The sequence below is a fragment of the Anneissia japonica genome, unplaced genomic scaffold (assembly GCF_011630105.1).
Source record: "Anneissia japonica isolate Jap-2015-1 unplaced genomic scaffold, ASM1163010v1 scaffold1810_len1271414_cov176, whole genome shotgun sequence".
Classification (NCBI taxonomy): domain Eukaryota; kingdom Metazoa; phylum Echinodermata; class Crinoidea; order Comatulida; family Comatulidae; genus Anneissia; species Anneissia japonica.
In genome coordinates, this window is record NW_022702449.1 from 450,759 (window position 1) to 464,675 (window position 13,917).

At 34.0% G+C, this 13,917-nt stretch overlaps 2 protein-coding genes across 11 annotated transcripts in view; one reads left to right on the forward strand and one right to left on the reverse strand.

The window, feature by feature from the left end:
• LOC117103924 (synaptotagmin-like protein 4) overlaps positions 1 to 3,940 on the forward strand; it is a 49,684-nt gene extending 45,744 nt beyond the window's left edge. For all 10 annotated transcript variants that reach the window (XM_033244567.1, XM_033244570.1, XM_033244568.1 and 7 more), the window contains 3 exons: positions 48 to 232; positions 507 to 715; positions 1,068 to 3,940. In XM_033244567.1, coding sequence (XP_033100458.1) covers positions 48 to 232; positions 507 to 715; positions 1,068 to 1,195 — 522 coding nt within the window. In that variant the 3' untranslated portion in view covers positions 1,196 to 3,940. The remainder of the gene's footprint in view (positions 1 to 47; positions 233 to 506; positions 716 to 1,067) is intronic.
• Positions 3,941 to 4,900: 960 nt separating this feature from the next.
• LOC117103925 (dehydrodolichyl diphosphate synthase complex subunit DHDDS-like) lies at positions 4,901 to 13,913 on the reverse strand. The gene is made up of 8 exons (XM_033244577.1): positions 13,696 to 13,913; positions 11,217 to 11,422; positions 10,783 to 10,925; positions 10,314 to 10,430; positions 9,241 to 9,342; positions 8,011 to 8,125; positions 7,399 to 7,506; positions 4,901 to 6,882 (listed from the first exon to the last, which is right to left on the reverse strand). The coding sequence occupies exons 2-8, from the start codon at positions 11,409 to 11,411 to the stop codon at positions 6,637 to 6,639; spliced, it is 1,026 nt and encodes a 341-aa protein (XP_033100468.1). The 5' UTR covers positions 11,412 to 11,422; positions 13,696 to 13,913; the 3' UTR covers positions 4,901 to 6,636.
• Between the last annotated feature and the right edge of the window lie 4 nt (positions 13,914 to 13,917).

Here is a 13,917-nt window from a genome sequence, read left to right on the forward strand (position 1 = left end):
AAAATACACTAAATTCTTTAACCTTTTTCTAATTTGTTTCGAATTAGGTGATGCTTGAGGAGGGCGGTATTATCTATAAAGGCGACATCACGCTCGCTATCAAGTTTGAGGGCGAAGGAGCGGAAGCAGACCAAAAACAGGCAAAATCAAAGGGATCTCTCCTCGTACACTTCAAGAGCGCTAAGAACTTGACAGCTGTTCGACTCAATGGATCAGACCCTTATGCTAAATGGTAGGCTTACGTCAAATGTAAAGCAATGATGAGATTTGGAGTGCCCCTAGAACTCTTGAGGGATTCATTCATTTGATTGGTCATTTGCATTTTAATGTAATGACCTAATGCAGTACAGACTTTCCTGTGCACTGTCCTATTTTCAAAATCCTGGTCTTTAATTCTATAAAAAAAGATGATAAATATTTGGGAAATATCCTGATGGGGACATATGTTTTTCTCAAATATTTATTATCATCTTTAATAACACCAGTGTTTTATGTGTGTTTTATAGTTATCTTGAGCCAGATCGTTCTAAGGCCGGCAAGAGGAAAACAAGCCACATCCGGAATAACTGCAACCCTAATTGGGACCAGCAAGTCCAGTATGACAATGTGACGTTGGAAGGGCTCAAGCTACGCGCATTACATGTGACCGTGTGGGACCATGATACCCTCTCAGCGAATGATTTCCTTGGAGTAGTCAGTCTAAGTTTAGGAACAGGTATGATTAATTAAATTTATAAATAGAGTGGTAGACTGTTTATGGTGTTCATCCTCTAATGCCAGGGTCCTTGGTTTGACAACTTCAAGTGTCAGTAGTTTTTCATAAGTCCCAAATGATCAACTCTCAACTTTCCAACCTCATAAAAACTCAGCATTGAGGGTCCCAAAAGATTAGTTCCTCACTCCCCACTCCCCAACAATCATAAGGAGACTTGGTTAATCATACATTCTGATGATTTAATCATAATCATCATTATAAAATGTTGATCAAATTACTTGTATAACCATGTATAAAATGGATAAATAAATATATATTTCACAACTTTTTTTTCCTTTTAAATTTCTTTCAGGCCGAGTTGGTGGTAAGGAAGTCAACTACATGAAATCTAAAGGAGAAGAAATTCGAATCTGGGAAGAAATGCTTGCAAAGCCAAACACCTGGATAGAGGCTACCATTCCTCTAAAAGCCAAACTATAGGTGGCGGTATAAAACAAAAGCAAACAAAAAAAACAAAAACAAAACATCTATATGGCCAATTAAAGTGACAATATTTGATAGTCATCCATTTTTGACTATTGCATTTGATCTTGACCACAGCTCAAACTAAAGAAGAAATTCATATAAATCAATTTGAAGGAATGCGGTCATAAAGTTCTACTACCAGTATCCTACTAAAGTAAAAATATTCATATTTATGGTTAAGCCTTACAATAATAATCAATAAACATAACATTGAATGGTATGTATACTGGGGATCGAAAAAGGTGTTTTTATAATGACCATAAAGTGTGGTAAATTAGAGTAGAAGTTATTATATATGCAATTTGTATGCCTTCAAATGATGTCCTGAAGGAAAATGTTTTATTATATAATCCTTCTAGTGTAATGCAACACTGAATAATGCATTAATCTTCTAATAATTCCGTATTACAACAACTTCCATAAATAGTGTTGATAGTGACCAATGCTTGTGGATTTTCAAATCCTCAAGTTTTTCTATTCTCCGTGTCTTCTGAAGTACATTTTTAACAAATTTAATATTCAACTATCTAGGTTATGCTTTTAGCCTCGTATTGTTATCAGATATTCAAGTTTAAAGTTCATTTGCAGTTATTGATTTCGATACCACTTTCTGTTAGCTTAACGAATCTGTATTTAATTATTTATTTATTTATTTATTTGAATTATCCCTTTAGATTAGTGTCAATCACATCTAATAGGGGCATTCAATACGAAAGAAAAACCAAGTATTAATACAGAGCTTTACTAGTATTAAGGAATTTTACGGTGTGTTTGAGCATATTGCTCCTGGTTAATCTCTCAGGAGTCAGACTTTTATCAAATAACAAAATCAATCAGCTGATGTTGATTATGTTTATTTATGTATTAGATATTCACCAGGCCCTAATGTTATTAATTAGCCTAATGTAATTAATCATTGATAAGACCCTGTAAGTAAGTGGAATGCATATTTTTTTGGCTGACTTCTCTCTTCGCACAAAAAGTAAATTATTATTTATAGTCACCATGGCATAATTGAATAGACACTGTGCCATGTCTGACAATCAGCTACATCATTTCAAGTCAAGAAAGTTTGTATTTCATTGTTTTCATAATTTCCAATCTTTGTACCATGCAACAATATATTTCACTCTAGATACTCTCTAATTAACTACCCACTACCTGCGACATACCCTTGTCATATGCAAAAGTGTACTATCTGTGTAATGTCAGTAACCCCCACAAACACTACCTAAGATTAAAAATGTATAGATAAGTCTAACATACATAATTTATACCTTTTACAACCACATTTCCCTTTGAAATTGCCAATTCAGCAGGGAATAAAACAATTATTTGGTTATATGTATATGTGGTAAAATAAAACATAAATAGTTGGTTAATTAATATCATATTTATGTTAACTATTTATGCATGTGTAATAATTTACACACATATTATTGGTTAAGATATTAAATAAATAATTTGCTTTTATTTATGATGAGGCTGGTAATAGAGGGCCACATTTTGTGGGTGGCTAACCCTCTCCAAGTCTCCGTATTATCCGACTATTAAGGTAGATTATCATTAGCATATATGCAATATCACGTGCCTCTGACTAAAATATCAGATTTAGTAGAAGTACCTGACTGTAAGCTACACTATTTGATCCCTTGCCTTGTGTTCCTTGGCCCAGATGAACTTGTTGTAATGGTGTTAGCTTAAGGTTGAGATAAGTTGGGGTACTGCTGCCTTTCTAAGCCTTTGGATGATGGATCATTAATTATTCCAAGGTTTAGTAATATTGATGATTTTTATGGGGATCTAAACTAATGGTTCATGATGAATAATACTTCCTTTATTTATTCAATTGTATACTAAAAGTAGAATAGATTAACTAAAATGTTTTTTATTGCCTATGATTAAATATGAATGCTGTATTCTCGATTAATAAGTTTGAAAAGTTTAATAACAAAATTTAAATTTAATTCTGTTAAAAAATCTGTTAAATTAAAATCACTTTCATTAATCAAATTGATAATAGCTTGCCAAATACAGGGTGTACATACAAAAATATTTAAAAATTAACTAATTCTCATTTAATGGAATAGAGAATATCTTGTGCATTACACTGCCATAATATATACAGGAACTGTTGTATTAATATGGGGATCTATTTCAATTAGCAAACCAGCCAAATTTGAATATAAATTATGAAGGAATCCAATAGCATGGTACATTTATCAATCTGCAATTGCTCGACATCTTCTCGTGTGTCTGTATGTGCACGTTTTTGACTGGTTTGCTAATGAAGAATGGACCCATGGGAGCGCACTCTGCAACTTTTTGAATGCTTGTTCTTTCAAGTCATATTATGCATCATGACAATCCAATGATTGAACCCTCAAATTTTTGGATTAGAGAAGTACTGTACCATCAAATACCACTAATGCAAACATTCCTATAGTGTAATTACAAACACGACTTTATTCAAAGTAGAATGAGAAGAATACATTTTTGATCATCATTCAATAAAATCTACATCCAAAGCACACTTACTTTGACAATAAATTATTTACACATAACATGGTCCATAATACTGTATGTAGATTATAGAATTTATAAATATATATATATTATATAAGTGTATATCGTTTCTGATTGCAATGATAACTTGGTCAAAGTATATTCTATAGACTTATTAAATGGGGAAAACTGAAATTTTTGAGTGTTATTTCTTTCTGAGGACATCATGTCAATTTTTTGTTGGCACTATTTCTTTCATCTCTTGTATATGTATTATTGTGAATGCACATAGAGCAGTAAAGCTTTCGGGTTCAAATTGGATAGTCGTGTGTCAGATACTGGTGCCATTGCTCGTCTCTTCATAGGCAAGGCACCAACCCCCTAGGAATGAAAATGGGAGCTTGGTTCTGTTGTTGTGACTTCTTTTTCTCTCAGTTTTATTTTCAAAAACACTTGCAATAGCACATACAATAATTCTCTATTATGCGCTCTATAGATGCCCACCAATTCTTGCCCATGAACACTCAACAAGGAGTGTGGTAGGTTGCACATGTATGACTGTATCAAATCTGTTCGTTCATGTTGAAAGTCACAGGAAACAGTAGTTGCTGTTATCTGTTGAAGATGCTGTAGCAGGATCACCACCAGTTGACTAAGGAAAAGTTTTTTTTGTTACTCTTTCCATGGAGGAATTATTTCTTTCTCAATTTCTCTAGGTGCCAGGTGGTTTAATTAAGCCAAAAGTGTATCTCAGAGCCACCATGTGCAGGGAAGCCGAATGGCATATTCCCATTGATCAAATTACGGTAACAAGCCCTTAGAAACTGGTTCTGCACTTACTGAACACAAGTGTAAAGACCAATATAATTGATAAATAAATCTTCAAAACATCCAACTTATTGCCTTTATGAAATTTAATACACATACAATGACTAGGTTTTATCATCTTTACCTTACATAAATATCTGATTTTTTTTCACATTCAATTGTTTCTCAATTCACAATTGTTTTTAATTAGACACACGGTGATCTAATTCATATTTCAAAAATATTGTTACTGTACATATGGGGCTTGCCATGCCAAAATATACACCAGTGACAAAAACATGAAAATTGACTTGAATATTTTCATATTCTCCACATAAGAGACTTTAAAATGATGAATAATTTACTGGAAATGATTTACTATTACCAAACCTATGAGAGAAAGTACTGTATATGGCTTATCTGTACTAAAGTATACAATACTGTTTTGCAATGGCAAGCTGTGTATAGTACCTGTGGTTATCTCCCAAACAGGAATGCACAATTGGATGGTGCAGGGTCAAAAAAATAATCCCTGCCCCTTGCAAAGGTGTTATCTAAAACCATGATGGTTAGGGAGGGAACTTGAACTATTGTATTTTATAGTTCTCAATCTCCACCCCATCCTCTCAATCACATCAAATGCCTAAGCTCAAACCCATTAGTACAGTATTATGTTCCTGATTATTTTTATTGCAAGTAATAGATCTTTTATTATCAAGTGACACCAGTACTTTGAAAGCCCTGTCACTATCAAACAACCTATAATTCTTCCCGCTTTTTGTCATATCTGAGTTGTCTAATACACCATTGCTAGTTAGCCCTTAATACAAATATCTAGCACCACACAATATACTTTTTAGGTGGTGTGTCATTGAAATAATATTAGGTATCCTAGTGAGATAGAAAAATATGTTTTTGATTTATAAGACACATGATGAAAAAAGTAAAGTAGGCTTACAAGTATTGTGATATGTATTCTATATTTTAATCTTTCTATATACATCACTCTGTAACTCTATATTCATAATATTTAGTAGTACCATGCTGACTTGGCAATAAGCTCATACACTACCCAATAAAAATATGGTGGGGGGTGGAGGAAGAGAGAGAGAAAAATATATATACAATATAATATAGCAGACTCAAGTTGGAATAGTAGAGTCATAAATGTGTTTTTGTGAGGCGCATGTATACTTCTTGCCCCACCAATCAAATAACACGTTTTGATTGATTGACACTTTGGATAGGTCTATTGGGCAGATTTCCAAAATTGCACCACAGATTAGGAGATACTAAAGATTTAGTATTCTTAATCTCAACTTGCATTCATTTTTGAGATATTTTTAATTCTAAAGTAGTGGATCTTCTGTTTTTTGGAAAACACTTTTTTATCAGTATACTACGTTAATATACCAGTTAAATGTAGTTTTGCTTCCCCAAAAAATATGAAGTGATGCTAATTGACACATGGCAATTTTAGACAAAATCTTTTAAGTATTAAATTATTTGCTTAGAACCAATTCAGCATGGGGTAACTTCATCAATGCAGCTTTCTAATTTTTTCGCCCAATGATTTTAAGCCTCCCTACAGAAAGGAAAGGTTGAAATTTCAGAATAAAGGAAGAACACTTATCATCTGAGTATTATCACTCTAAAAAATATATATATGAATGGATATAATACCCATGCAAGACATACATCATGCAGAAATAGGAAGTTAAAACATAAGATAGATAAAATGATATATTGTTATTAAGTGCATGCTTCAGTTTGAGAAATACTTTGAAAATCCCATCTTGATTGCTGAGTTATCGCTGATCTTGTTAACCCTGGATCATGGGAAATGTTCATACATTCCCAACATACAGTAGATGGCAAAATTTATTGCAGACTGACATGAAACTGTGACCATCAACGACTGAAACTTTTCTCCTGTACGCCACCATCTTGGTTCCACCTGATGTCAATCAATCAAATTTTAAAGCGAAAAATTAACTTTTTTCCCGGACATTGAACAGGATTTGTAATTTCTGCAGTGTAGCGTATGGAATGCATTTTGTTTCGCATGAGTGAGCAACCTACATTCAATCTGCTTCTAGTATACTTTTTATGTACAGTTCTCGTTTCTTTTCTACAGAGTTCAAGAATACTGCTATCCTCTGCTCCCTGTCTATTGTGTATTGGGCTAGTTTTTCTTGGAATTTGTTTTGTAAGGTTTTATCTTCAGAGGAGCAAGTAGTATTTCCCGCTTGAAGTTGGTGTAGGACGCATTGTTTATCCGATTCTAGAACCTCCCTCCTCCTCTCTGCTGCGCTAAGTTCTTTGGCAGTCTAAAAGAAACAAAGGACTCCATTATCGATCCAAATTTTCAAATGTGATTACAATTCAGAACACCATCTTTAGTAAAACCAAATTTAGTAAAATAATAAACTTTTGTGAAAAATGTACAGCAGGAATGTAGTTATGGTAGGTGGAGCCACCCAGCCTTTAGTTTTCTACACAGTCTAAAGCAAATTTCATGGTCCTTCATCCACCCTTATTAATCCACTTTTCCATCCTTAAAATCTATTCTTATTAGTTAGAGTTTGCCAAAGTTATCACCCTCCACCCTTAAAATGTCTGTCACCAAACTTCATTTACCTACAGCACATCCCATATAGAGCAATCGCAATTGTGTAGTTCACAACTACCAAACCTTTAACCTTTATATAGCTTCATAATAGGACAGGAATAAAGGAATATACCAACTAAACAACTTAACATTTTATGATGACTTAACATAATGCAGCTTATATAAGTCTATATAAGATCTTATTTAACATTTGTTTTAAACGATAGGAACCTACTTGTACTGATTGGAAGTTCCTCTGATAATGTAGTACAGCACCAAATAAATGCCAAATGGTAAACTCTGGCCATAACACCTCAGTGAATGATAAAACAGTGTAACTACTCTAAAAAATACAAAAAATATAAGAAATATATAAATATAAATCCATTATAACTTACTAAAATGTGTTTAATTATGATCTAAATTACATTTTTAAAATTATAAGATGTACATTGGTGGTTAATATACCCCTCTTTCACACTTCTTGGTCCTTCTGCAAAAAACCAGCACAATGAAAAATCCAATGCATGTATTAACCCTCAAAATACAATTAAATAATAAAGCATCACATTGTTAATTTCTGTAAACAGCAGACAATTTAACAAGTAGCTATGTTAGTCTAAAGTTTATGACACACACACATGAGCTTGTAGATTAAAATGACATTGGTCTTAAAATGTTGTTTCTGTATTTGCTATTATTGGTTGGGTACATACTATTAGTTACTGTACTAACTGATAGATAGTGATAGAAAGGAATACATACAAAATTGTATAGATTAATACCTATGGATTAATATCTCCCACATGGTCCACTATGACACCCTCTAGAGGCAACAACAACTTACCTGCCACAACAGGAAGTCTGACAGTCTGGTTTCACCTGATGTTCTAATCAGTAAATCTGGATCTTTGGAATGGTTTGTGTATAAGCACTTCTCTATAAGTTCCTCTGATGAGTCACTGTAATTAGCACCAAATATTAATTAGAATAATCATAAAAATCATAAACTACTAAAACATGATATGAAAGTAGGTATGGCTACCTTGATGATGAGTAGCCAAAGTGCATCTTTTAATGCATGCTGAAAATTTAAACATCCTGAACTGTCTACCTTTAATTAGTTCCTAAGCCACTTTTACATTTACACTGACATTTAAATATTGTAAACTGTAGATTAAATGTAGCAGTCCCACAGAATTTGTGAAAATTTAATGTGAAGCCACATATGGTGCCAATAGCTAACTTAATCACTGCCTCGCTCATAGGTGACGCTCCTTTTCACAAGACAAGATACCATGTATAAACTAAGCCTCATTAGTCTAAGGGCATGTTTCTGCTGAATAACGCCAAAAGCACGTGGTTAAATCCCTTCGGAAAGCATTTCTAGTGAAAAGCGCCACTAATAAGAACATGGTAACGCGATGTAGGTGGGCGGAGCTTATAATGACCATCACCTACGGAAGTGGAAGATGACCTTACTTCTTGTGAGCTACAGCGCATGCTGCGAAGGAAGTAAATACCACGCCCAGAAAGTATGACAAAATTATGGTAAGCCTAAAGCATGTCATCCTGTTGATACCATTTTTTTCTTCTCCCTGAATTTCCAGCGAACAAACGATCCAACTAACGAAGAGGTCAATTTGGAACACCGACGGGTCATGCCTCACACGGTAACAACACAAAACGCCAACCCTATGACGAATCCGTGTTAAAACACACATTTTTAGAATGCATTCATAACCATGTTTTTGTTTTTTGGCCCATTTCTGCTGGGGAAAAAGAACATGTTTTTTAATAACCGTTTAATACACATGTTTTTTTGCTCAGCAGAAACTGGCCCTTAGAGAATGGAGTTATTTTTGGTCATGATAACACACTCATAGGAATTTAACCCAGAACGCTGGGGTTGGAAGGCAAGCATCTCAACCACCAAGCTACAGCTACAAACTGAATATAATCATCTCTACACCCTTGGCTATGTGTTAAAAGCCAAACCTCAAGTTTATCTAGACACATCTACCAAAAACATAATGTAATAATGAACTTGCTATGTCAAAGTTCATTACGAATTTACCTTGGAAATAATAATCCACTTTCAACGCCACCAGCTATGTCCTTGATGGCATTTGTGATCTCATTCCTAGAAGTATATGCTAAGCACACATTCAATATTGCTCTACAAAGGAAAAAAAAAAACAAAAACGTCAGCATTATGAGTACATAGTGCATAACATGGTTTGTTTTATTTCTATTGTGCTTCTGGATTCATACAAGACCTTTTGTAAACAAACTCAATGTGGTTCTTCCCCCATTCATTGGATACAAAATATGCAAACTGTTGTAATTGTTGCTAGTTGAGCGTGGTTGTATAATATTGTAGCGTATGGTTTGTCTTCATTCATACTTTTGTGGTTCATATTGATAAAAGGAAAAACCAATTTCCAATGTCATATCGCACAATAAAAAATGATGTATTATGTAATTAAGCAGCAGACCAGTTCAATTTACTAATCCTAATAAGCACTGATTTATATTTCTAGATGAAAGTGGGTCCACAAAAAACAAATCTTAAAATTTATTATTAATAATAATATTAATACTAATATGCCAGATTTATATAGCACAACTTGCCAAGCTAGGCCTCTACGGAATTTGCATTATTACCCCAGCCACTGGTGCAAATACATTAAAGTACTATAGATAAGTAAATGGGTCCACATTTGAGTTATCCCACACTGTTTAAAAATCCTGGCTATGGCATTACATGCAATGTACCAAACAGGGGATTCAAACCTAACACCTTAATGCTCTGTCCAATCCTCAAATGACAAATATATGTGCTACAGTAGGTATCTGTGACAAAGATATCGTGTGGGAACAGAGCTCTAGATGGGAAGCCTAAAGTCTTACTACTGGGCCACATCCATTCTGCGACTGAGCAAAGCTGTGGACATTATCAAATTTTATGCAACAAACACTTGTTATTTGCTCACATAGATGACATCATCATGCCATATATGGGTGTGATTTGACACTTTCATGCCCATATATGGGCATGATTTGATAGTGTGGGCAGAACTTTCCTAAATAAAATTAAGGTGAATTAAAGTTTCAATCCCCGACTATCCTTGCTGTTAACATTCTTACCTTGTATTGTTTCTTGTGAAGTACACTATATCAGCTGCTAGCTTTTGTAGATCCTGGGGTAACCGTGTTATATCTCCTATAATTCTTACACAAACGCCATGTTTTCGAATCTGTTCTCTGAAAATAAAGAGCAAATGCTGTAATCACTAACAATCAGTGATTTCAACATGATAATACAAATAATTGTATGTAATCCGTCTAATTTAACTTTTTAAAAGCAATCCTTTATTCCTATTGCATATTAGCTTTAATTTTTAATTGAAACAAATTTATGTAGTACACTTTACAATTCCTTGCTGATGACTTTCATTTATCAGATGCAAAATGAAACCAAAACAATTAATAGTGACCACATTCTACTGCATGACAAATCTGTAATTTGCATTAAAATGCATGAAATATTTAAATGTCAGCCACCAAAGAATTATAACCACAGTATTGCACAAAACAACAAAGTCTTACTACATACTTCTCTGCTTGAAGCCGATGGAATTTTTCCCTTGCAAGATCCATTATGTAATTCACTTCTTCCTTTGATCTCTTGAAGTTTTCTATACTAAATGCGTAGATTGTTACCTCGTTGATACCTAGTTCCGAACACCACATTAAAGTCTGAAAAAAATATGCAAAAAAATAATTTAATATTACTAATTGCACATAATGGTATTATTTTTTACATTTAATGAATGACAAGATAAATAAAAATAAATAACCACAACAATAACAGTGGTGGATCTATGAATTCAAAATTGGAGACGTAAGAAAATGTATGAGTATGGCACCTCTAGATGACTGGAAATGGCACCCTCAGACTTAAATTTGAGTATAATTTTCTTTCTTTCATTTTTTGATAATAATTTAAAAAATAATAGCAATCAATAACAATACTAAATTTTAGCTTACCTCTGCTAATTTATCAAATCCTTTTGCATGTCCAAGTGTACTGTCATACTGATGCTTCTTGGCGAATCTTCTGTTGCCATCCATGATGATGGCAACATGTTTAGGAATTGGTCCCGCTTTCAAGATACGACAGCAGAACTTGTGAAGCCAGGTCATAGGTGGCAGATCCTTCTCATCCTTAAACACTGTTGCCATTTTTTGTGAATCTGATGGAAGAAAACAAGGGGAGAATGTTAGGCTTGGATGATAATGTTACATCGCAGTGGTAGCTCTAGGATCCCTTTTATGGGGATTTGAGGGGTGGGTGAAGGTGCCTGTGAGGGATCTGACATTTCCAGGGGGAGTTGTGGTTGGGGTCCAGGGGCTAACCACTAGCATCTATAGAAACTGGCTAATACTGGGTCTTTTTTAGCTGTTTTGCAATGTTTTGTAGCATACTATGCCCAAAATAAAACAGGTCCTCGAGTTCCGGCGGCCTTAGCTCTTCTGACCCACACCTCCCGCTACTGTTTTATTGAGAAAAGCAAAATGAAAATATTAGTCATGTAAAAGTTTTTTATACTGATTGGAATGCTGTACATCAATTGAAAAATCCTCTACCCTCTTGATCGATGACTTGATAAAAAAGTAATAGGAGTAATCTTTATGTTTGATTGCATCATTTAGTAATGTACAGTACAACCCTCTTGAGAGGTATCTGGTTGTCTTTCATGATGAAATTGTCAGAATTCTTTTTCTTTTTGTTTTGAATAGATATTATTGCATACAGAAATTTTGAATAGAGTTTTGTATTCCTTAATTAATGGCAAACTATGTGAAACACAAAAACAATTAATTTTGAGCCACTGTGCAAGGTCTTCTTAACACAAATACTTCCTACATCACTATCCGTAAGTTCACAGATAAGGAATGAATTTAGTGCTTTGTTGCAGTGGTTTGTTGAACATGTGCCTGAAACCATACACTCAAAGTGTCAATTGATGATTGATTCACTTAATTACAGTTTTTCTTACATCTTAATTTTTTTTTTTTACCTTATTCAGGAATATACAACACAGCAGGGGCGTAGGGTGTTTTCAGCCTCAGCAGTGGCTGATCCAGGAATTTGAAATAGAGGGGGCCCAGGGAGAGACTTTGACAGATGGAGGGTCTATACCACTTTAGGCCCACCATGGCTGGGGCTGAGGTAAGAAAATTTACAATTATATCACTCTAGATAGCCAGAAATGGCACTTCAGACTTAATTTTGAATGTAATTTTCTTTTTTTCTCCAATTTTTTACAATATTGAAAAATTTATTGGGGGGGGGGGGAGAGCCCATTAAAAAATTATATACACTTCATATAAACACATAGCAAATTATATTTTACACTATGACATCTTTTAATATCCCAAACTAAAACATTAAAATGATAATTTAACAAATTTAATAAATGAACATCCATCCCAAAAACTGGAATTTTTAAAGTGTATCTTCAACTTTAATCACAATAGAAAAGACTGACACTGATGGAAACAATTATCCACACATCAATAACACATTGCAATATAATACAATGTCACTGATTGGCCCAATGTCACAACTCAAAGTCAAATGCATGGCAGGTCTAAAGTTTAAAGTTCAATACAGCAATTTATTATATTCAAAGTACTTATCAGAACAAACTAGGTATACACTGCAACACGGAACACAATGCAATACACAAGTACCATGTGGCAATACTTGATCATAACTATTGCTCCACCACTTTTTTTTACTGTATTATTAATTAACAAATTATTTTTTTCAACATATAGGATCAACCTTTTTCTATAAAATAAAAAAAAAATCTTCAGAAAATAAGTTTACTAATTAGTTATTATGAACTTGTTATGAAGTTTGAATTATGAAGAAAAAAAAATAAAATTTACTGTTAATTCCACTCCATCTAAAAAGTAAAGATAACACAGATAAGAAACCCAGATCCCTGATTGCAAAAGGCACAGACCTTCTAAGTTATACTTGTTGTATGATAAAAGATCAGACATCAGAAAGGAGTGTTTGCTAGCCCTTCCTGGAAATTGTTTGTATGAAGAGAGAAAAATAGGAACACTATTTGAAATTCTATGTATTTCTTATTAATCAAAATCATACAATTTTAATAATTATGTTTTCAATACTTACAGGAAAGTGAAAATTCTATAATTTTATTATCTACTGTAACACTTTGAAAGTAAATATCTGGAACTGGTAGTGTAATTAGCCTAGTTGTACTAGGCTCAGTAGTACTGAAAAACAATTTCTCACGCACAATATGCTGGGATTCTCCTTGAAATGAGAATCTCCTTAGTCTAGCCTAGCCTAGCTAGGCCCTAGCCTAGCCATACATTAGCTTAAAAAAAATTAAATAAAACTAAAGAAGGCCTAGGCCTAGGCCTAATAGTAGTATTGTATAACCTGAAAGAACATGTGAACAAGTGATTCATTAATCATATCTACCTGAAGGCTGATTCACCGGATCTGCAAGAAGCTCAGCTACACAGGCTAGGCTAAAGACAGCAAGTAACTAAAAACGCCGGTAGCCTAGATGGTGGACTTCGACAGGGAGGAGTCGCGTGTCGCTAAGTCCGTATGGCAAACGCTAGCTCGAGAACCGTTGCCACATACTCACAAATCAGGGATTCCCTTTCAACTGAAACTGGGCATGCTCACGCTGACGCA

What these genes read in the sequence shown, in the direction of transcription:
- LOC117103925 (XM_033244577.1), bottom strand. Translation starts at nt 11,411, where the DNA reads ATGGCAACAGTGTTTAAGGATGAGAAGGATCTGCCACCTATGACCTGG. An exon ending in GATTTGATAAATTAGCAGAG is followed by an intron (nt 10,926 to 11,216) that starts GTAAGCTAAAAT and finishes TATTTTTTTCAG; the next exon opens with ACTTTAATGTGGTGTTCGGA. An exon ending in TTCACAAGAAACAATACAAG is followed by an intron (nt 9,343 to 10,313) that starts GTAAGAATGTTA and finishes TTTCCTTTGTAG; the next exon opens with AGCAATATTGAATGTGTGCT.